This window comes from Sminthopsis crassicaudata, chromosome 3 (assembly GCF_048593235.1).
Source record: "Sminthopsis crassicaudata isolate SCR6 chromosome 3, ASM4859323v1, whole genome shotgun sequence".
NCBI classification, from domain to species: Eukaryota; Metazoa; Chordata; class Mammalia; order Dasyuromorphia; family Dasyuridae; genus Sminthopsis; species Sminthopsis crassicaudata.
Window position 1 is genome coordinate 652,185,552 of NC_133619.1, and position 21,018 is coordinate 652,206,569.

Sequence of the window (21,018 nt, forward strand, 5' to 3'; positions counted from 1 at the left end):
AGACTGATAGAGACCGGAAGAGGTGGAAAAAATGATCAAAAGATGGGAAAAATGGATCTTTAGTGAAATAAAGATCTTTTATGCATTTCTGATATAAGGACCAGAGCTAAAAAGCTTGAAATCAAAAACATAAAAAATGAGAGAAATATAGAAAAGTGTATTTAACTGAATATTGAAAAAAAATTGTGTGAGGATATGAGAAGAAAGATGTGTCTCTAGAATCTTAATACTGTCAAAGAATGTTTAGAATTAAGATAAATATGGTCCACTAGGGGGTACTGCAGTGGACAAAGTGCTAGACCTGGAGGAAGGAAGACTTTCCTGAATTCAAATCTGACCTCAGACACTTACTAGATGTGTGACCCTGGCCAAGTCACTTAATCCTGTTTGTCTCAATTCCCTTATCTGTTAAATGAGTTGGAGAAGGAAATAGTAAAACACTCCAGTATCTTTGCCAAGAAAACTCCAAATAAGGTCACAAAAAGTTGGTCAGAACTAAAAAAAAAAATAAAAATGAATGAACATTAACAACAAAGATAAACAGAGGACTTTTGAATAGATAGTTGATGTTCTGATGATCCGAGTAGGAAAAAAGGAATTGATGGTAATGGAATACTGTAGAGTAGGAAAGAAAAAAATTGCATAGAACTTTCTATTTCTCATAATTATAGAGGGTCAAAAGAGGTGATAAACATACAGGCTGAAGTTAGGGCAGTAACTATCATACGTCAGCCAAATCTCAGTCATCTTTAAGCCCTGGACTGAATAAAGACAATCATCAGGAGACTTTTCACCTAACACAGAGTTATAGAAGGACAGCTTCAATCCTGTAGAAATCTGGTAGACAAGCCAGAGGACTTAGAATGAACAGGGCAAAGCATTTCCCATTCCTTAGGAATCTAATTTAAAAGACTTTATACTAAAAAAGATGGGAAGTTGTTAGGTTCTTACTAAGTGCTAATGAGATAATGAGATATTAGGTTCTTACTAAGTGCAAAGTTGGTACTTGACAATTCTCTAGTTACAGCCTTTCCTGGGGAAGAGCTTGCATGCTTAGGAGGAGCAAGTTCATTGGTTGAAGTAATTCTTCCCAGAAGCCCTTGCATTATCCCACGCCCATTCTCTGGGAGGATAAAGACGGCAGCTCTGGAGGAAAAAGGTTGTTGATTTCTGGACCAGACTTGAGGGTGCTCTCTGCAGGAAGGGAAGTCGGCTCTCTACAGGAAGAAGAATCTCTCTGAGAGATTTGAGTTGACACAGCAGATCTCCTTCCAGAGAGTGATTGGCAGCTTCTGGAGACAACAGCACATTACATATTGACACAGCAGATCTCCCTGAGAGCGATCAGCAGCTTCTGGAGACAACAGCACATTACATATTGGCAACCACAATGTGGGGCAAGGACTTTTCCTTATCCTGACAAGGGACTTATTCTGAGCCCTTCAGAGGAGCTAGACTAGACCATCGCATTTTGGCACCCGAACAGGGACAGACACGATCCTGATTCCAGTGGAAAACCCTCCGATCCAGATCTCAAGGTCTGTCTGACCCAGAACCGTGAGTAACAAGGAAACTTTGTTAAAAATTAAGTGAGTGTGCTAATAGATAAATAAGGAACTTAACTTGTTAAGGGCTAAACCAGCAATCTCTTATAGTGAAATGGGGCAAACGCCTTCTGTTCAAGGAAAATGTTTGGAGAGCATCATCAAGGTTATGAAAAGCCAAGGATTGATTATAATTTTGGAGGAGATTACTGAACTTTTAAAAACTGTGAAGGTCATATGTCCTTATTTTTCTCTGGAAAAAGAATTGGATCTAGATGAATGGGAATTAGTAGGAAAGCAATTAGGTGAACACTACAATTGCCCTTATGACATTTTGCCCTTTGGTTCCAGACTAAACTCAATTTCCAAAGATACACTTCATACCTACAATTTAATCCAAATGGCTTTTAAAAATGCTATTTTAAAGGAAGAGAAGAAGGAGCAAAATGGGGAAGTGTCAACTAAACTAGGTGAAAAGGATGAATCAGATAACAATGAAGTTAAGTACAATTCTGAGCAACAGGAGCATCTCCCATCTCTTCCCTCAATTAGCCCTTCATGGGTGGAGCAAGAAGGAGATGGGGAAGAGGCAGAAACACAAACAGAATTGCCTGTGAAGCAGCCTAAGCCTATGACAAGATTAGAAAAAGCATTGGTTAAAGCTAAGAGAGAAGGACAGGATATAAGTGATTTTATACATGCATATCCTGTGATTGAAGATATTGACTCTGTAGGTCATAAAAGGAGAAAATATGCACCTTTAGATTTGAATAAAATTAAAGATTTGAAAAAAGGTTGTACCCTTTATGGGGCTACATCAGCTTATGTTAAAATGTTACTAGATGGTTTGTCTTATGAAGTCCTAACCCTGAATGATTGGAAATCCATAGGAAGGACATGCCTACAACCTGGAGAAAATTTGTTATGGCTTGCAGAGTTTCATGAATTATGTAAAATCCAAGTCAGATGCAATTTGGAAATAGGAGTTAACACAAAATTCACTTTTGAGCACTTAGCTGGTGAAGGTCGGTATGGAGAGAATTCAGAACAGATTAATTATACCATGACAATATATGATCAAATTGCTAAGGCTCCAATAAAAGCTTGGAGTGTCCTCCCTGGACAGAAAGATCGGGGAGAGGCTTTCACTAAAATAGAGCAAGGTCCCAATGAACCTTTTGTGGATTTTGTGGGACGTTTACAAACTGCTGTCAAAAGAACTAATGGAGAAAATGCAGCTACAGAAATAATGACCAGACATCTGGCTAAGGAAAATGCCAATGAGATTTGCAAAAGAATTATATGAGGATTAGACAAAGATGCTCCTTTAGAGGAGATCATAAGACGCTGTGCTACAGTGGGAACAAATGCTTTTTACACCCGGACAATGAAGAACATGGAAAGACAGGGTCCAACCTGGCAAGGGACTTCTAGAGAAACTCGGCGATGTTTTCAATGTGGAAAAATTGGACATCTAAGAGCTCAGTGTAGATATGGAGATACAGTGAGAAGACAGGGTGAGAGAAGACCTAAAACTCCATGTCCAAAATGTCACAAGGGTCTCCACTGGGCCTCCGAATGTAGATTGACCCAGGGAAATGAGAGGCGGGACCCAGCTTCAGCCCCCCAAGCGGGGAATGATGGCAGCCGAGGTTACATCCAGAGAATTTTAAGACATGATCAATCAGCCAAAAAGCAATCAGATGGAAGAAAGATATTTAAATTAGGAAAAATAGAGTTGTGTGCAGTAGAGACTACTGAGATACTCCCTGAAGAAGTGAAATCTGTTCCTGTTGAGCCTATGGATCCTTTGCCTTCAGGCACAGTAGGCTTGACCATTTCACCTTCTGAGAGTGCCTACAAAACAGTGTCCATCCATACACTGATGTGGGAAACTAGAGAACGTGTAGCTAATATCCCAGTCACTAACACAGGTAGAAAATGTGTAATTTATCAGGCAGGAGAAGTAGTAGCATCAGCTTATTGTTATGTACCCCTAATAAGCAACCTGGTGATAGTTGCCTAGATTCTGACTCCAATGAACAAAATCCAGGAATATACTGGACAGCAGCTGTGACAGCTGACCGACCTATGCTTACTATTTATATAAATGGAATACCATTTGAAGGATTGGTAGACACAGGTGCAGATTGTACAGTTATTAGAGATGCCAATTGGCCTAGTCACTGGCCAAAGATTAAGGCAGACACCTACATGTCTGGGGTGGGAGGATCAATAGCAGCAGAAGTTAGTGCCAGGCCTTTGAGATGGATATTTGAAGGTGAAACAGGAGTTTTTACTCCTTTTGTGGTTGAAAAAAATCCCCATCAATCTGTGGGGAAGAGACATTTTACAGCAGATAGGATTACAAATAAGCACTTGGCTTTTTAGGCAGGGCTGCTGTTGAAGGCCTACCTGCACTTTCACGGGTTCCTATTCAGTGGAAGACTGATTCACCAGTGTGGGTAGAACAGTAGCCTTTAAGAAGTGATAAAATTCAGACCTTATTAGACATAGTGAACGAACAACTTGACCAAGGACACTTGCAGCCTTTTCTAAGTCCTTGGAATTCCCCAGTATTTGTTGTAAAAAAGAAATCTGGAAAATGGAGGATGTTGACTGATTTAAGAAAGGTAAATGAACAGATGGAAACTATGGGAACTCTTCAGCCTAGACTTCCATCTCCTACTCAGTTGCCAAGAGAATGGCCTTTATGGGTTATAGACGTTAAGGATTGTTTCTATTCTATCCCTCTAGATAAGGAGGATATGAAAAGATTTGCTTTTTCAGTGCCTAGTGTTAATTTGGCTGAGCCTTATAAAAGATATGAATGGACAGTTTTGCCACAGGGAATGCAAAACAGCCCTACTATGTGCCAAATGTATGTTGCTGCTGCTCTTGCTCCAATAAGAAAAGCATTTCCAAAAGTAATATTGTTACATTATATGGATGATATTTTGGGATGTGCACCTGAGGAAAAAAATGTTAGAAGCATGTCTACAAAAGACCATGGAAACACTAAAGTACTACAAACTGCATATAGCTACAGAAAAAATTCAAAGACATGCTCCTTTTCAATATTTAGGATATGAAGTATATCCTAAGACACTCACAGTACAAAAGCTTTCTTTAAGAACAGAGAAGTTGAACACCTTAAATGATTCCAAAAATTAATAGAAGATATCCAATGGATGCATCCAGTGTTAGGCTTAACTACCAATCAACTGCAACCTCTATATGACATTTTAAGGGGAGACAGTGCTTTAAATTCACCATGGCAGCTTACAAAAGAAGCACAAGAGGCTTTGAGAGAAGTTGAACTGGCTTTATCCAATGTGGTTGAAAGAGTCACTCAAAAACCCTTGGAAATATCAGTTTTTGCTACAAAAGAGGCACCCACAGCAGTCCTTCATCAAGGAGACAGTGTGATAGAGTGGGTGAACCTCCCAGCACAACCAGAACAAAGCCTTACTCCTTACCCAGTGCTTGTGGCTAGAATTTTATTAAAGGCAATTAAGAGAGTAATACAATTACCTGGAATAAGTCCTGAAAAAATATACACATTCTATACTAACGCACAAATTAATGTATGCTGTGAGACCATCCCAGAATGGCAAATTTTATTGGCCACCGCTCCAAATTTTGCACATGGATCTCCATTAAAGATAACCCGGCTAATACGTAATGGCGATGGATTTTTGAAGAAAAGGTTTTAAGATTCCTCTTAAAGGACCAACAATCTTTACAGACGCCTCCAAAGAAAATATTTGTGCTGTATACTCTCATGATTTAACCATAAAGAGAGTAGTCAGGACTCCTTTTCAGTCCACTCAACAGAATGAATTATTTGCTATCATGCTAGCTCTTATTACCCAGGAGACGTAAATATAATTACTGATTCAGCCTATTCAGTAGGTGTAGTACAAAGAATTGCCACAGCCCAAATAAAATTTGCAGCCTCTAATATTTATCAGCTCTTAAAGGAACTTCAAGAGCAAGTGAGAAAACAACCAGGCAAGATTTATATCTTGCATGTCCACTCACATAGTGGACTTCCAGGTCCTATTTTTGATGGAAATTCAAAGGAAGATAGCCTTATAACCATGCTAGCCAGTAGTTCTTTATTTCAGGAAGCACAAGAATCTCATTCTAAATATCATCAGGCTGCTTGAGCTTTACATTTACAATTTGGAATCACAAGAGAGGAAGCTAGGAGCATAGTAAAAAGCTGTACAGCTTGTCTTCCTTTCTACGCTCCTACACTCCCTCCAGGGAAGAATCCTTGTGGTTTGAGACCCAATGAAATCTGGCAAATGGATGTGACCCACTATAAATCTTTTGGTCATCTGTCTTTCATCCACGTGGTAGTAAATACCTTTTCAGGATTCACTTTTGCAGTGTCAACAGCAAAAGAGACAGCCTGAGTGGTCACTGAATTCCTTATCCAAGCATTTGCAATTATGGGTATGCCACAAGAAATAAAAACAGATAATGGACCTGCATATAGTTCTAAACATTTTGCGTACTTCTGTGCGCAGTATAAGATATTACACATTGCTGGAATACCTTTTAATCCACAAGGTCAGGCAATAGTAGAGAGAAGAAACAGAGACATTAAGACACTCCTCCAAAAACAAAAGAAAGGGGGAGCCACAAGTAGCCCTAGGGAACTTCTAAATTTAGTTCTTTATACTATTAATTTTCTAATTTTTGACAAAGATGCACTGGCTCCGGCAGACAGGTTTTATAACCCACCAGAAGGGCAGTGTCCAGTGCGAGCAACTCCACTGTCCTTAGATAATCGCCAGGTCATGTGGAGAGACCCAGAAAGTGGTGAATGGAAGGGACCAGATAGGTTAACTGCCTGGGGGAGAGGGTTTGCTTGTATTTCTTCAGATGGAGAAGGAATCAGATGGGTGCCAATGAGTTGTCTTTGCCTTGTCCATCAGAGAGAGACAGTAAAAGAGAAAGACCTCAAAACAAAGGAGAAAATCTAAGAAACATCTGACACTGAAAGAGCATGGCTAATAAGAAGACTGTTAAAGAATTTTAAAACCAGCAGGAATCATTGGATTTCCTAACACAAGATGAGACTAATAGACAATGGACTTATGGACATTTATAAATTGTCAATTTATGATTATTTGATCATGTTATTTGTTACATACTTCTAGCATGTATTATGTTACTATGTTACTATGTAACTATGTGTTTATGTAATCTATGTAATTATGTGTAATGCCTCCCATATTGATGGATTTATGTTTCAAGGTTATGACCACCCTATGTTCTAAATCAAAAGAAAGGGGGAGATGTTAGGTTCTTACTAAGTGCTAATGAGATAATGAGATATTAGGTTCTTACTAAGTGCTAAGTCGGTACTTGACAATTCTCTAGTTATAACCTTTCCTGGGGAAGAGCTTGCATGCTTAGGAGGAGCAAGTTCATTGGTTGAAGTAATTCTTCCCAGAAGCCCTTGCATTATCCCACGCCCATTCTCTGGGAGGATAAAGAGGGCAGCTCTGGAGGAAAAAGGTTGTTGGTTTCTGGACCAGACTTGAGGTGCTCTCTGCAGGAAGGGAAGTCGGCTCTCTACAGGAAGAAGAATCTGTCTGAGAGATTTGAGTTGACACAGCAGATCTCCTTCCAGAGAGCGATCGGCAACTTCTGGAGACAACAGCACATTACATATTGACACAGCAGATCTCCCTGAGAGGGATCGGCAGCTTCTGGAGACAACAGCACATTACAGGAAGTGAAAAAGATTTCCTCCACATACCTCTTAAGCTAAAGGCTGAACTCTCTACTGAAAATCTAGGACACATGTGGAACTGTGTTCTCAACTTCGAAGCAGAGAGAACAAAAACACAGGGTTGTTTTGAAGAAATACAATGTCAAAGGATAGCCGATCTATTGTAGGTGCTTATTAAATGCTTGTTCCTTTCTTCCTTTAGCTTCTCCCCTTTCTAGTTTCTCAATGTCTAAACTCGTCCCATCTCATCCCCCAACAAAATACAGTGATCCAACCTGACTTGACAAGGCCAGTGTAGAAAGACTAATCCATGCCTTCTTTTTTAGCCCATGTTTCTATTAATGAAGCCTAATTAACATTAGCTATATTGTCTGATTTTCACAGTGTTGATTCCTAATGACTTGCAAACCCAGATATTTTTCATATAAGTCATTGTGTAGCCATGTATTCTACCCATGCGGTACTTGTGCGCTTGATTTATTTGAACCCACGTGAAAGACTAACCATGTGTGTTAAAATATAAGTTCTGATGAGGATTCTGTCCAGCCTACGCTTATTTCAGATATAATAGATGAGTTTCTAAAAAAAAACAAAAACAATCCTACAGTAACTTCTGCATGCACATTCATACACAATACACAGTTACACACATACATAGTGACAGACACTAATAAAGAAGAAGAAAGGTAGGAGACAGAAGAGACCAGAAGAAGCTACTTGGCTAATAGCACTGGCTTTAGGGTTACAAAAGAAAGTCAGCTCAAGATTCAACCAAACAATTGTTTTCAAAGACTCCTGCAATACAGCTTAAATGAAGAATCAAAGGGAGACTGGTCAATCAAAGATCAAGAAAATCTTTTCTCATCATTAGAGAAAAATATGAACAAGTTACAGCAGCATTCTTTGACAGGAATGCTAAAGACTCAGTCTAACCCTGGCTTTGTCCACTTACCAGTTGATTTTGAACAAATCACTTTTTTTACAGTTGAAAAAAATTTTTTTTTAAATTTAAGGACTAAAACAAGGATTTTTATAACATTGAAGAATAAAAAGATGATTGCTATGTTACTTCGGGCAAGACACTTTGGGTTGTCTAAGTTTCTTTAAGTGTAAGAGAAAAGTGGAGAGGAAAATGGCAAACCAATCTAGTATGTTTGCCAAGAAAACCTCATAAAAATGGGATCATGAACAGACAACACTAAATGATGTAACAACAACAGTTCTTGCAGCCTATGTACTTGAATTTTTTTTCCCTTGATGAGGCAATACAAGCTTTAATTATAACTTAGAGGTGACTAATAATTTTACTCAGTATCCATGGTGAGAAATGAGAAAATTATTAACATCACTAAGGTTTTGGGGGGGACATTTCAAATATGAGACTTGACATTCAGAATTCACTTTGATCCAAGTAGAGACTTGGAAAACAAATTAGTCAACGTGATGTCGGCTTTAATAGGAATGAAGAATTCTAGAGAACTCTTATCATGGGGTGAAAGAAACTTATTGACTAGCCATGAGCCCCGCTTGAAAAAGTGCTGATGAAAACAACTATTCAATGTCCAAATTTGGTGTCAAGGTCTATGTACAGGAGACAGCTTTGGGAAAAGAACCTTGGTAATTCATAAAATCCACAAAATTGCAACCTGCTGCAAAGCCTCACCCTGACATATTGTAGTGAGACTCAGCTTATTGCCAGTTTAAAGAATAATTTCAGAGAATGGTCAGGGACTTTAAAAGACAATATATAGGCAACATCCATTGGGAATTAATCAAATTTCCTAACAACTCATCAAACAAAAATCATAGGTAATCTAAATGGATTGTAGTCAGCTAAATGAATTCTAAATTGATCCACAGAAGCACAGCACAGAGAAGCATGGAGGAGAGCAAGGAGAAAATAGCTATTTCAAGACAATACCATCTGAATGGAATAAGACTATGAAGCTGTTACCAGGAGCTAATCTGATTGGATGACTCCTTCATCCCCACTCCACTCCATCCAAAATGGCTTATTGGGGGTGGGGAAGAAATTCACATATTACAGAAAGAGAGATAGAGCTAGATAATAACTGAAAGAATTATAGTTTTTATGAAAATGAAATCATGTATTGCTATGCCATTCCCAACTCCCAGACAATTTGATTAGAAAAAGAAAAAAAGAAAATCAAATTGTTAGTCTCAAAAATGAAAGGGAGAACTTTCAAACAATGAAGAGGAGTTATTTTGCCCAACTATATGCCAATAAATTTGATAATGTAAATGAAATGGAGGAATATCTACAAAAATATTTGTTTGGCATTAATTATCTTATTTCTTCCTTAACTCAAAAGGGAAACTCATTTGAGCCAAATAATTGCTTAGGTTAACAGAAGAAGAAGGTTCCAGGCCTTTTGATCCTTTAAGGTGGAAGCTGCTGGGTCCTGGGTAATCCTAATTGTGGCTTCTCAATATTTAATTGTTTCCTTCTTGTTGCTTGCAATATCTTTTCCTTGGTGTGATCATTTCTTTTGTAATTTCCTGTAAGATAATGTGTAGGTTATTTTTTTCATCATGGCTTTCAGGAAGTCCAATAATCCTTAAATTATTTCTCCTCGATCTATTTTCCAGCTCGGTTGTTTTTCCTAGGAGGTATTTCATATTTTCTTTCTTTCTTTCTTTCTTTCTTTCTTTCTTTCTTTCTTTCTTTCTTTCTTTCTTTCTTTCTTTCTTTCTTTCTTTCTTTCTTTCTTTCTTTCTTTCTTTCTTTCTTTCTTTCTTTCTTTCTTTCTTTCTTTCTTTCTTTCTTTCTTTCTTTCTTTCTTTCTTTCTTTTTCTTTCTCTCTTTCTTTCTTTCTTTCTTTCTTTTTTGTTTGACTGATTCTTGAAGTCTTAGTGAGTAATTCGCTTCCATTTGTTGGTTTCAGAGCAAATGAGTTTCCCTTTTGAATTAAGGAAGAAATAAGATAATTAATGCCAAACAAATTAATGATTAATCTCAAAAAAATCTAGAATCTACTGAAATGTTTTTTAGCAGTTCTATAATTTTAATTAATTAACTTTATTTCTGTAGAAACATCTTGGCCAGTGCTGAGTTTACAGCCAGGCTTTTTCATTTAAGTTAGAGACAGAACTAGATAAAAGCAATTTACAAGTATAAGGCTAGGCTTCTCCCATTTTAAAAGTCATTCTAAGGTGTACACAAAACCAAAACAAAAATGACTTATTTGAACCATCTCCCAAATAAATCCAATCAATAGCATACCCAGTTATGTTATTGGATCAGCCCATGCCCCAGGAAAGAGACTGGCTTTTCTCAGGGAGCCCTGTTATTTTTGAGGAATGTGACAGAATGAAAAATAGTAAGTTTCTAAATCCTAAGTCTCCAGGACAAGTTCTTGCCACCTGGCTAGAAAGGCAGCTCTCTCCATTATGTAAGATGTAAACTTTAGCCATATGATGAGCTTTCTCCCTTCCAGCTTGAAGCAGCCATGGTCCCAGCAGAAGACAGAGACATCGAGCCTCTTGCCCTCACAATTTCTTGTCCCCAAAAGACATAAAAGGTGGAAATGGTAGGTCATAGTCCAGGGGTTACTCAAAATCCCCATCATAACTTATTTATCTTTTACAACTTTGGAGACTGTTAGAGTGCTAGCTGAGCCCCAAATTTTATATGAAGCTAATTAGCTAGACTTCCTTTAGAATCAAAACTGCTTAGTCTTAAACCAAGAAAATTTACCTTCCTTAAAAGTAAGGAGGTCCCCCCAATTTTAAGTCACAAATATTTTGATGGCAGAGATGTATATCTATCAATGGCAAAATATTTTAATATATAGTATGTTATAAAAATATAGGAAAGACTACTTGTATCTTCCCTTATTCAAAATAAACTGCTTTGGTTGCATAAGTTTATGCAAGAAGAACTTGTTTTCCAAGAATGGAACAAATTATTTGTTGGATACAATTCTGTCTCATTTTCTTCGATTTTCTTATTCATGGTCTATTCATTTGGAAGAAAGGTAAAGAATAATAAATAAAAATAAAGGTAAAGAATGGTAAATATGAAATAGAGTTGGGAGACCAGAGAAAGGGTTTTAACAATTAATGATGGAAAAGGCAAGTTCCCTAGTGGAACTTACTATTTACCAGGAGAAAGGAAACACCCCATGAGGGGTGGGGCAGGTTCTTAGCTAGCAGGTTACATTCTTTTTTTTTTTTTTTTTTTTTTTAATTTTTTATTATAAATATATTTTTATAATATTATCCCTTGTATTCATTTTTCCAAATTATCCCCCCCTCCCTCTATTCCCTCCCCCCGATGACAGGCAATCCCATACATTTTACATGTGTTACAATATAGTCTAGGTACAATACATGTGTGTGAATATCATTTTCTTGTTGCACAATAAACATTAGAATCCGAAGGTACATGTAACCTGGGCAGACAGATATTAGTGCTAACAATTTACATTCACTTCCCAGTGTTTCTTCTCTGGGTGTAGCTACTTCTGTCCATCATTGATCAACTGGAAGTGAGTTGGATCTTCTTTATGTTGAAGATTTCCACCTCCATCAGAATACATCCTCATACAGTATTGTTTTTGAAGTGTACAGTGATCTTCTGGTTCTGCTCATTTCACTCAGCATCAGTTGATTTAAGTCTCTCCAGGCCTCTCTGTATTCCTCCTGCTGCTCATTTCTTACAGAGCAATAATATTCCATAACCTTCATATACCACAATTTACCCAACCATTCTCCAACTGATGGGCATCCATTCATCTTCCAGTTTCTAGCTACAACAAAAAGAGCTGCCACAAACATTTTGGCACATATATGTCTCTTTCCGCTCTTTAGTATTTCTTTGGGATATAATCCCAGTAGTAGCGCTGCTGGGTCAAAGGGTATGCACAGTTTGATAACTTTTTGGGCATAATTCCAGATTGCTCTCCAGAATGGCTGGATTCTTTCGCAACTCCACCAGCAATGTATCAGTGTCCCAGTTTCCCCACATCCCCTCCAACATTCATCATTATTTGTTCCTGTCATCTTAGCCAATCTGACAGGTGTGTAGTGGTATCTCAGAGTTATCAGGTTACATTCTGAAAGGGGCTTAGCATCCCAAAAGAGTTAACTAGCTCTTAAGGAGGAGAAGTGGAGTCAAGAGAGGAAAGGCACCATAAGGCATTATGGGATTAGGAGAGATCATTTGGCATAGGGAGGGGTAAAGGGAAAGACCCCATGAGGCAGAGCACCATGGTAGACTGACTCAAAAGAGGGCAGCAGCCATGGGATGGGTCATAAGCAAAGTTATAGGGAGAGTTTAATCTTGGGAACATGAGTAGGATTTCTGACAGAACATGGCAAGACCCCTAAAGGGGAAAGTGTCTCAGGGGGTTGACTTAACTTGGATTTCTGGCTGGAAGATTTCCCCAAAAGATGGGACCATGGAGCTCAACTGATCTCAGTGCCTTTTCCCTGACTGCCTCAGGGATTAATTTTTATCAATTCTTCAGTTTTTCTCTGCTAACTACACCCAGCACTGAAGACTTTATTAACAGACTGCTGATTATCTTCTTAAGGGAACCTCAGTAGAAAAAGTTCCAGCAATGAAAAAGCCAAATTATAAAGTTCCCATAATGTTAAGACAAAGTACAATAAACATACAGAAGTATACAAAGTACTATAAACATACATGAAGCTATACTCTAGATCACACAAGATTTGGTAACTTCTGTCATAAATGAGTGGAGATCTTGGAATATCTAATATGCTTTTTAAAAATAAGCTTTTATTTTATTTTTCCAATTACACGTCAGGACAATTTTTAGTGTTCATTTTTAGAAGATTTTTGAGTTCCAAATTTTTCCTTCTTCCCTCCTCTCCCCTTTTCTGAAAATGGTAGACAAGATGGTACAGGCTGTACATAAATAGATTTCTATTTTAGTCTATATTAGCTAGTGAATCAGGAATCCAGGCACAAGACAGGCACCTCAGTCTCATTGCCCCTTGGCTTCTTCTCGTCTCTGCTCCCCACCTCTTTCCTCCCACTGAACCAGCTCCCAAGAGGACTGGACAGGGCTCCTGCTCTGTTTCCTCTTCTTTGGAGTCCACTGTCTAGTTTTCTCTAGTCGTAGCCCCAGAACCCTGGAGCTTCTGGAGCTGAGCAGTCTGCCTTCTCCCCACTCAGAAGTCTTTCTTTCTCTCATCCTGTGTGAGGCCCAAGGAGAAAGAGTGGAACATGAAGCTGGCCCTGCCCCAGCTCAGCAGGACAGACAGAGATGATCGGGGCTGTGTACTTGGAGCCCATCTGTCCTTGTCCCATGGGTGGGAGATGGGCAGAGGGATGAAGAAAAAAGAGATTGGCTTGCAACTGATGGGAAGGACTTGGTTGATGTGGCTCCATGTTCCTTCCCTTTTCTTGGCTCAGTTTCGTTAGCTGGTTTCCAGCCTTTTCAGCTCTGCCCAGCCCTAAAGTCTGGGCTGTGTCACTTTCTAGCTGGACCTGGGAAAGGACCTAACCCTTTCTGGACCTGCATTGAGAACTTTGTTTCAACTTTGTTCTGGCTCAGCTCCTTCGTGCACTGTAAGACTCGGATTCAGTGTTAACCACTGAATCTCTCCAAGCCATTTGGGGATATCGCTACATGTGGTACCCACCTCACAGGGGTGTGGTGAGGATCCCGTGAGATCTGGCTATAGATCCTGAGCCCCACTTTTTCCTAGATTAGCAGGGAGCTCAAAAGGCGTAATGCATACGAATAACTGTAGAAATGTTGCTTAGTATGCTGATAATGAAAAGGACATTGCTCTCATCGGAAAAGTCATAAATGTATCGAGATAAATATTTATATACAATGTGTACATACGAGTTACATACCAAAGAACTTTGCAACCAAAAACCAAAGCACTAGAGAAATGCCAGTTTTCGTTGGGGCAGCATTCCTATTCTCAACATCCTCACCCCCCTCATGTCACCTGCATCCTTCTCATTGTCCCCTCCCTCCTCTCTCTTTTTCCTCTCTGTGTTGAAAATTAGATCACAGATTTCTTAAAGACAGTTTTCCCCCCATTTCCCCAGGGTTGTCCCCCGGCTGTCCCTGAGACAGAAGATCCTATGAGGATGCTTGAGGACCATAAGGAAGCTGCTACCAGGATGCTCTCACCAAAATAAGGAGGAAGAAGCCAAAGGGGATAAATTCAGTAGATGTCCTGCCTCCACTTCTCCACCCAATTGGCCTGTTCCTGGAAAAGCTATCCTCCATCTGATTGCCTATAAAATGGTTAAGCGTTCCTAATTTGCCTCCCTCTCTTCCGTCAGCCATACAGAGACAATCCCAGGCTTGAAATAGGTTGGGAGCACGTGTCACCTGGCTGGAAAGGGCTTAGGAGGTTTGAGTCAGGGGTCAGTGTGAACACCTTGGGGGTGTAGAGCAAAGGCGTCACAGTCGGATGCTTCCCTCCAAGATGGCACGGTGCAAATCTGGGGTCAGTGGCTGGAAGGTCCCGGATTTTCGGTCCAACATATACAGCGGGTCAGGGATGGCACTTAAGTCAAAACCCTCGGCAACCAGGCGAGACTTAACGAGCTTAAAGGAGCCTGTGATCTCAAGGGAGTCCTGGGGGAGGAAAGAAGTTACTGGGGATGACCCTTAATCACCATCCCTCCTTTCCTTTCTCCCGTGACTTCCCAGTGCTTCCATGGGTCCTAGGCTAGCCACTCACTCGGATCCGAATGAAGTGAGGGGCAGCGTAGGCTGGGAGCTCCTTCTGGATGAAGCCGTATAGTTTCTGGCCATCAAATGCTTTCCCAGGTTTCAGCTGCACAGCCGCCATCCCGATCTTCCCTTCACAACCTGTGGGCAGTCATTGAGGCTGAGGAGAGGAAGGGCAGAGTTGCTCCCATCCGATCCCCTTCTTCCTGTCCTCCCAACCGGCCTGGGAGCATTGCCCCCCAGCATGGGCCAGATCTAAGATTCTCGGGCTCCTGCCTATCCGTTTGATTTGTCACATAGGAAGGGGACATTATTGGCAAGGGGGCTGCTTATTCACCTCCTCCAGGAAGTCCCCCAAAGACAATACTCCCTCCACCTCCCATGTAGGTGCATTTTCTCCCTCCCAGGTGTGGGGATACAAGAGGGGTCTTTCTGGGTCAGAACCACCTCAGTCCTCCCAGAGACTCCTATTCCCAGACTAGAAATCCCCTCACCACCAATGACCATCCCTCATAAGTGAACTCTTTTCCTTGATGTCATAACGGGTCTTAAAGAAACTCTTCTGGCTGAAAAAAAAAAAGACCTTCAGGGTCCCCACCTGTCCTTCCCAAGAGCAGAAGTCAGGCTAGTCAGAGTCCTGTCCCTTCTGTTCCTACCCATCAGCCTCCTCTCCTTCACCTGATGTTTTTTGCCCACTCCAGACTAATCTTTGCCGAAGCAGCTGTCAGCCTTCCCCTGCGATAGGGCTGAGCTCTTGGAGAGTGGACAGCTCCTGGGGCACTCGAGGCCAGCCCCACCCCTCCCCCAAAGCCCTTTCTTCCTTTACCCAAGGAACCTTAAGTTCTCACTTTGAAGGGCATTTCTTCCCTCCAGCCCTTCTCACCAGGTACAGGAACACCGTAGACATTCACCTCCTCCAGGAAGTCCACCAAGGACAACACACCCTCCACCTCTCGGGTGGACACGTTCTCTCCCTTCCAACTGTGGGAACACAAGAGGGGGTCTTTGGGAAGAGGGATCAGCCCTGCTCCAGGGCCTGACAATTCCCTCAAACCCTGCAATCCTTGCCCCCCAGCCCCAGGCCGGAAGGTCTTTCCCCTGACCGGAAAGTGTCACCAATGCGGTCTTGGAAGTAGAGGAAGCCGTCCTCATCGATGGACAGCAAGTCCCCAGAATTGAAGTAGACGTCCCCAGGTTGAAGGACATTCCGGAGAAGCTTCTTCTCTGTCTGCTCCGCTGAGCCAAGGTAGCCCAGGAAGGGGGAAAATTTGGTGACCCGTCCTACCAGTAACCCTGTTTCCCCTGGGAGAGAGAGAGAGAGAGAGAGAGAGAGAGAGAGAGAGAGAGAGAGAGAGAGAGAGAGAGAGAGAGAGAGAGAGAGAATTATGGGAGAGAAACAGAGCCAGGGAAGACATTTGCAGGAGCTGGGACCTCTGGGCTGGGGGAGAGGGGTCTCTTCTCCTTCCCACCCCAACCCCATGGTGCAGCCTCCAGCCACTGGACGAGCTCAAAGGACGAGCTCAAAGGGAGAGAGCAGCTGAGGGAGACAAGGAGATAAGGTGGGGGAAGGCAGAAAGAAATAGGGATTTATTACATCCCAGGCCCTGTGCTAAGGGTTTGGGAGGGCTCCTCAAGATTGTGGGTCCTGGGATCTGCTTCTGCTCAGGGCTCTGAGTCAGAGACTCCCCCATCGGGAGGGTGGACAGTCCGGGGTGCCAGTGGGAATCCCAGAGTATGAGGGTGTAGAGGGACCCCGCATACCTTAAGCAGAGGGCTGCTCTTGCCTATAGCCCCCATGTGTCCGATGAAGTTAATGAAGCCAATATTCCCCTCTGTGGAACCATACAGCTCAAAGATTCGAATGGGGCCGAAGCGCTGCAGGAACTCCTTCCAGACCTCTTGCCGCAGACCATTCCCTATGGCCAAGCGTACCCGATGCTCTCGGTCACAGGGTCGCTGCGGGGAGCAGCAGCAAGGTCACCCGGGGAATGAGGAGGGGAGGGGTCCTCCCTGGGAGACATGGATCTGGGGGCTGATTTGGGGAAGGATCCCCCTCAGAATATGTAGATAGTATTTGCCCTGGTTTGATATGGGCGGGAGTCTCCTCTGCATTTCCTTGGGCAGGACTCACGGGACGTTTGACCTTGGTATGATGAGGGGCTCTGGGTCTCCCCTGGGATAACCTGCCGAGGGAGAAGGCTCACTCACCGCAGGGGTGTTGCACAGGTAGCGAAGGATCTCTCCGATGTACTGAATGACTGTCACCTGATACTTCCGACAATCGTCCCAGAACCTGGAAGCTGAGAACTTTGGGGCCAAGACACAGGTGCATCCTGGGCCAGGGAGGAGGGCTGCTCAGACTATCAGCCTCTTGCAGGCCTCAACTGTACCCAAGCCCTCAACCCATCTCCCTCCCGTAACCCATTTTCTCTGGGGAGTCTCTGGAGGTCGGGATGGAGGGAGGTAAGCCATGAGCCAGGTGCTAGAGCAGCAGCCCGGGGACCCTAGAAATAGGAATCTGACGTCCTTTCAACAGCCAAAACTCCTAGGAGGACCACTGCACCTGGGGGACAGCCACGCTCTTCTTGAGAGCAGCCCCGGGCAGAGATTAGCTCCCTAAAGAGCAGTGCCATCAAACAGGCAGAAAGACTGAGGGGGACCCAGGCGGAAGGGCCAGGTCGTGAGACAGAGTTCCTATTCCCTCCCCCAGCTCCAATTCTGAGCCCTAAAGGGCAGTGCTAGGCTTGAGGAAGGGGCCAGGTGGGACAGGTCGGACGGAAGGAGCCTGGAAGGAGGCTTGCCAGGAGTCAGATAACCCGGCCCAATCAGAGATGGGAACAGAGGCTGAGCACTCAAGGAACTTAAAGACCAACATATCTAGCCTCCCTATTTGATAAACTGGGGAAACCGAGGACCCCAAAAGCCAAGAAAGAATTTGTTACTCAAGCTATGCTTGAGTAGCTCAGCTCAAATTCCTGTTGGGTTGCACTGTCCCTTCACAAGCCTGGAGGTGTCATCACTGCCTGGCAGCCATCCCCAAGGCCCTCACCCAGCTCTAGGCAGCCCATGATGCAGGCCAGCAAGGCAGCAGCGTGGTAAAGGGGCAGGGCCGTGTAGACGACATCATTCTGCGAGACTCTACAAGTTCTCAGCGTCAGCGACGTAAACAAGATCCGATGGTGGTTAAAGATCACTGGCTTGGGGAGCCCTGGGATGTGCAAAGAGAGAGCCCAACCCAGTTAGGTCACAAGCATTATTTAGGCCCCTACTATATGCTGGGTGCTGTGGGTAAAGAAAAGGACAAAAGATAGTTCCTGACATAAAGAGCAAGCTGGATAACATAGGGGACCCGCCAACGAGTGTCTAGAGAAGAGGTGTAGGCGGGACTCACTGGAAATAGCCAATGGGGCAAGACACAAGCATTGAGGGAGATGAGGAGAGTCTTCCTCTAAGAAGGCAGGATTTTACTCATCGATATAGGCGCTCATCACCTTCAGTGGTTCTGGCTCTTTGTGGAATTCTCTGGAATCCCCCTCCCCACCTCTGGCTCCCGCTTCCTTTCTGTCCAGCTGCACCCTCTCCTTCCATAGGGAGCTTTCTCTAAAGGGGAGGGCCAAGGTGGATGGACCAGGGGGCCGAGAAACAGGCGCAGGGGCCCAAGGGATGGGGATGGAGTCCGAGGACGAGAAATGGTCAGCCCAGGCGTCCTCACCAGTGGTTCCAGACGTGTAGATGTACAGAGCCCGGGTCTTATTGGTGACTCCAGCTCGGATCTGGCGGGGCACTGGATCGGAGGAGGCTCTCTCTATGAGGTCCTTCAGGGGCTCTACACCCTTCGTGGGGGAGGTGGAGCTCAAATAGAAGCACCTGACCCCTTTGGCTGTCAGCTCTGGAAGAATGGTCTCCACAGCCTCCTGGAGCTCTGGAAAGGAAAAACACAAGTGTGACCTGGGGAAACTGAGGGAATGACTTGCAGAAAGAGCCACAAAGAGGCAGAACCAGGGTTAGGAACAGAGGCAGAACAGGGGTCAGGGACAAGGGCAGAACAGGGGTCAGGGCAGAGGCAGAACAGGGGTCAGGGACAGAGGCAGAACAGGGGTCAGGGACAGAGGCAGAACTGGGGTCAGGACAGGGGAAGAACCAGGATCAGGGACAGAGGCAGAATCGGGGTCAGGGACAAGGGCAGAACCGGAGTTGGGGACAGGGGCATAGACAGACAGAAGAACAGGCTCCATGACGCATTGACCTACCTGGGTCAGCCACTAGGATGCAGGAGCCAGCACTGCACACAGCATGGAGGAGAGGGGCCCCTCGAATGTGGGGGCTGATCCAAGCCACCTGGCAGCCCAGCTTACTGAGGCCAAACCAGAGGGTGAGGGCGGAGATGCCCTGGGGCCCGAGGAAGAACAGGGCAGCCACGTCTCCTTCCTTCAGCCCCACGGTCCCGCGCAAGACTGCACCCATAGCTCTGGCCACCTGGCAGCTCCGGCGCTCCATCTCCCCCAGGCTCACCTGGCGGCCGGAGGACGCGTCCACCACCAGCAAGCGGCCTGGCTGGTCCCGGGCCCGCTCCTCGAGCATGTCCACGAAGGACGCCGAGGTCTTGTGGGCCACATTGAGGTACAGGAGCTGGCCCACAAAGGCCAAGTCCTCAGGCAGCCAGCGCAGCCAGGCCGGGAACCTCCGGGCCAGTGCCTTTGGGAGCCGGCGGAGAAGCCACGGGAGCCCCAGCATGGCGAGCACCCCCAGCCAGAGTCCCGGCCAGGGCAGCAGCCACAGCATGGCCGGGGCCAGGAGCACGAGCAGAGCCGGTCCTTGGAGCCCCATCCTGGCTCCACCTGGACCACAAGTGAGCGGGGAGCCCTGGGCACAGGGAAGGAGCCCAGGCAGCCACCAATGATTAACCCAGCACGAGAGCTGCTGCCCTGGGCCCCAAGGCCCTCCCCTAGCCACCACCCCGCCCTCTCCATCTCCTCCCCAGTGGCTCTCCGCCTCCCTACCTCTGGGTGTCCAGACCTTATGACAGTCTCTGTGCCTCTCAATGTCTCTCCCTCTCTGGTTCCCTGCCCCCATTATTCCCCGGCCTTTATCAGTACACATGCCTCCATCTCTCCTCTCCGTCCCTTTGTCATCCTTAGCCCTCTTCTCTGCACTTGGTTCCAGTGGGACTTATGTACCTCAGATTTTTGGTCTCCGTCTGTGTGGCTCGGCCCCTGTCCTCTCAGTCTCTGTCCCATTTCCTTCTGAGAGGAGCTCTCCTCTCTGATTAGCCTCTTCTCTCTGTCCCTGTCTGTATCTGTCTCTCTCTGTCCCTGTCTTTCTTTGTTTGCTGTCTCTGTCTCTCTGTCTCTCAATGTCTATTTGCCTTTGTCTCTGTATTTGTCTGCCTCTCTGTCTCTGTCTTTCTGTTTCTTTCGGTCTCAGTCTCTGTCTCTGTGTCTGTCTGTCTCTCTCCTCTCTGCCTCTGTCTCTCTTTCTCTCTCTTCTCCCACCATCTCTGTCTCTCTGTCCCTGTCTGTGTCTGTCTCTCTCTGTCCCTGTCTTTCTTTGTTTGCTGTCTCTGTCTCTCAATGTCTATTTGCCTTTGTCTCTGTATTTGTCTGCCTCTCTGTCTCTGCCTTTCTGTTTCTTTCTCTCAGTCTCTGTCTCTGTGTCTGTCTGTCTCTCTCCTCTCTGCCTCTGTCTCTCTTTCTCTCTCTTCTCCCACCATCTCTGTCTCTCTGTTCCTGTCTTTGCCTCTGTCTCTCTCTCCTTCTTCCTCCCGAAGCCCCCTCTTCGCCCTAGAGGGGTGCTGGGCCTATCTCAGGGCAGCCTCTGGTTTGGAGGAGGTGCATTCTCAGAGGGTTGTCTCAGATCTCTGCACCTCGGGGCATCCAGAGGAAGGCGGGAAGGCTTGGGCTGATTTTCCGGGACTCCCAGGATAGCTCCAAGATTAGGGGGAAGAGTAGATGGCAGGCTGAGGCAGGCCAGATGTCAGGCAGGACTTCCCAGGGTCCCAGAGCAAGCCAAACTGCCTCAGGGAGGGGGAGTT

At 44.3% G+C, this 21,018-nt stretch overlaps 1 protein-coding gene and 1 long non-coding RNA gene across 11 annotated transcripts; one reads left to right on the top strand and one right to left on the bottom strand.

Moving 5' to 3' along the window:
• Positions 1 to 1,157: 1,157 nt before the first annotated feature.
• Positions 1,158 to 14,564, top strand: LOC141564669 (uncharacterized). The gene is made up of 3 exons (XR_012488679.1): positions 1,158 to 1,557; positions 10,755 to 10,847; positions 14,354 to 14,564. It is a non-coding gene; the product is annotated as an uncharacterized LOC141564669 (long non-coding RNA).
• LOC141564668 (long-chain fatty acid transport protein 5-like) lies at positions 9,990 to 19,850 on the bottom strand. 10 transcript variants are annotated; one of them, XM_074307419.1, is made up of 11 exons: positions 19,238 to 19,850; positions 18,700 to 18,909; positions 18,037 to 18,195; positions 17,196 to 17,320; positions 16,749 to 16,943; positions 16,457 to 16,524; positions 16,091 to 16,289; positions 15,871 to 15,968; positions 14,998 to 15,128; positions 14,692 to 14,891; positions 10,010 to 10,217 (listed from the first exon to the last, which is right to left on the bottom strand). In XM_074307419.1, exons 1-6 carry the CDS (start codon positions 19,812 to 19,814, stop codon positions 16,495 to 16,497), a joined length of 1,296 nt encoding a protein of 431 aa, XP_074163520.1. In that variant the 5' UTR covers positions 19,815 to 19,850; the 3' UTR covers positions 10,010 to 10,217; positions 14,692 to 14,891; positions 14,998 to 15,128; positions 15,871 to 15,968; positions 16,091 to 16,289; positions 16,457 to 16,494. The 10 variants fall into 10 exon arrangements, with proteins under 10 accessions (XP_074163516.1, XP_074163520.1, XP_074163518.1 ...); XM_074307417.1 differs by lacking the exon at positions 10,010 to 10,217 and adding an exon at positions 13,044 to 13,482; XM_074307420.1 differs by lacking the exon at positions 10,010 to 10,217 and adding an exon at positions 13,044 to 13,482 and having other exon boundaries at positions 16,413 to 16,524.
• Positions 19,851 to 21,018: the final 1,168 nt, after the last annotated feature.

What these genes read in the sequence shown, in the direction of transcription:
- LOC141564668 (XM_074307415.1), bottom strand. Translation starts at nt 19,814, where the DNA reads ATGGGGCTCCAAGGACCGGCTCTGCTCGTGCTCCTGGCCCCGGCCATG. An exon ending in CATCCTAGTGGCTGACCCAG is followed by an intron (nt 18,910 to 19,237) that starts GTAGGTCAATGC and finishes TTTCCTTTCCAG; the next exon opens with AGCTCCAGGAGGCTGTGGAG. An exon ending in CTACACGTCTGGAACCACTG is followed by an intron (nt 18,196 to 18,699) that starts GTGAGGACGCCT and finishes TGCACATCCCAG; the next exon opens with GGCTCCCCAAGCCAGTGATC.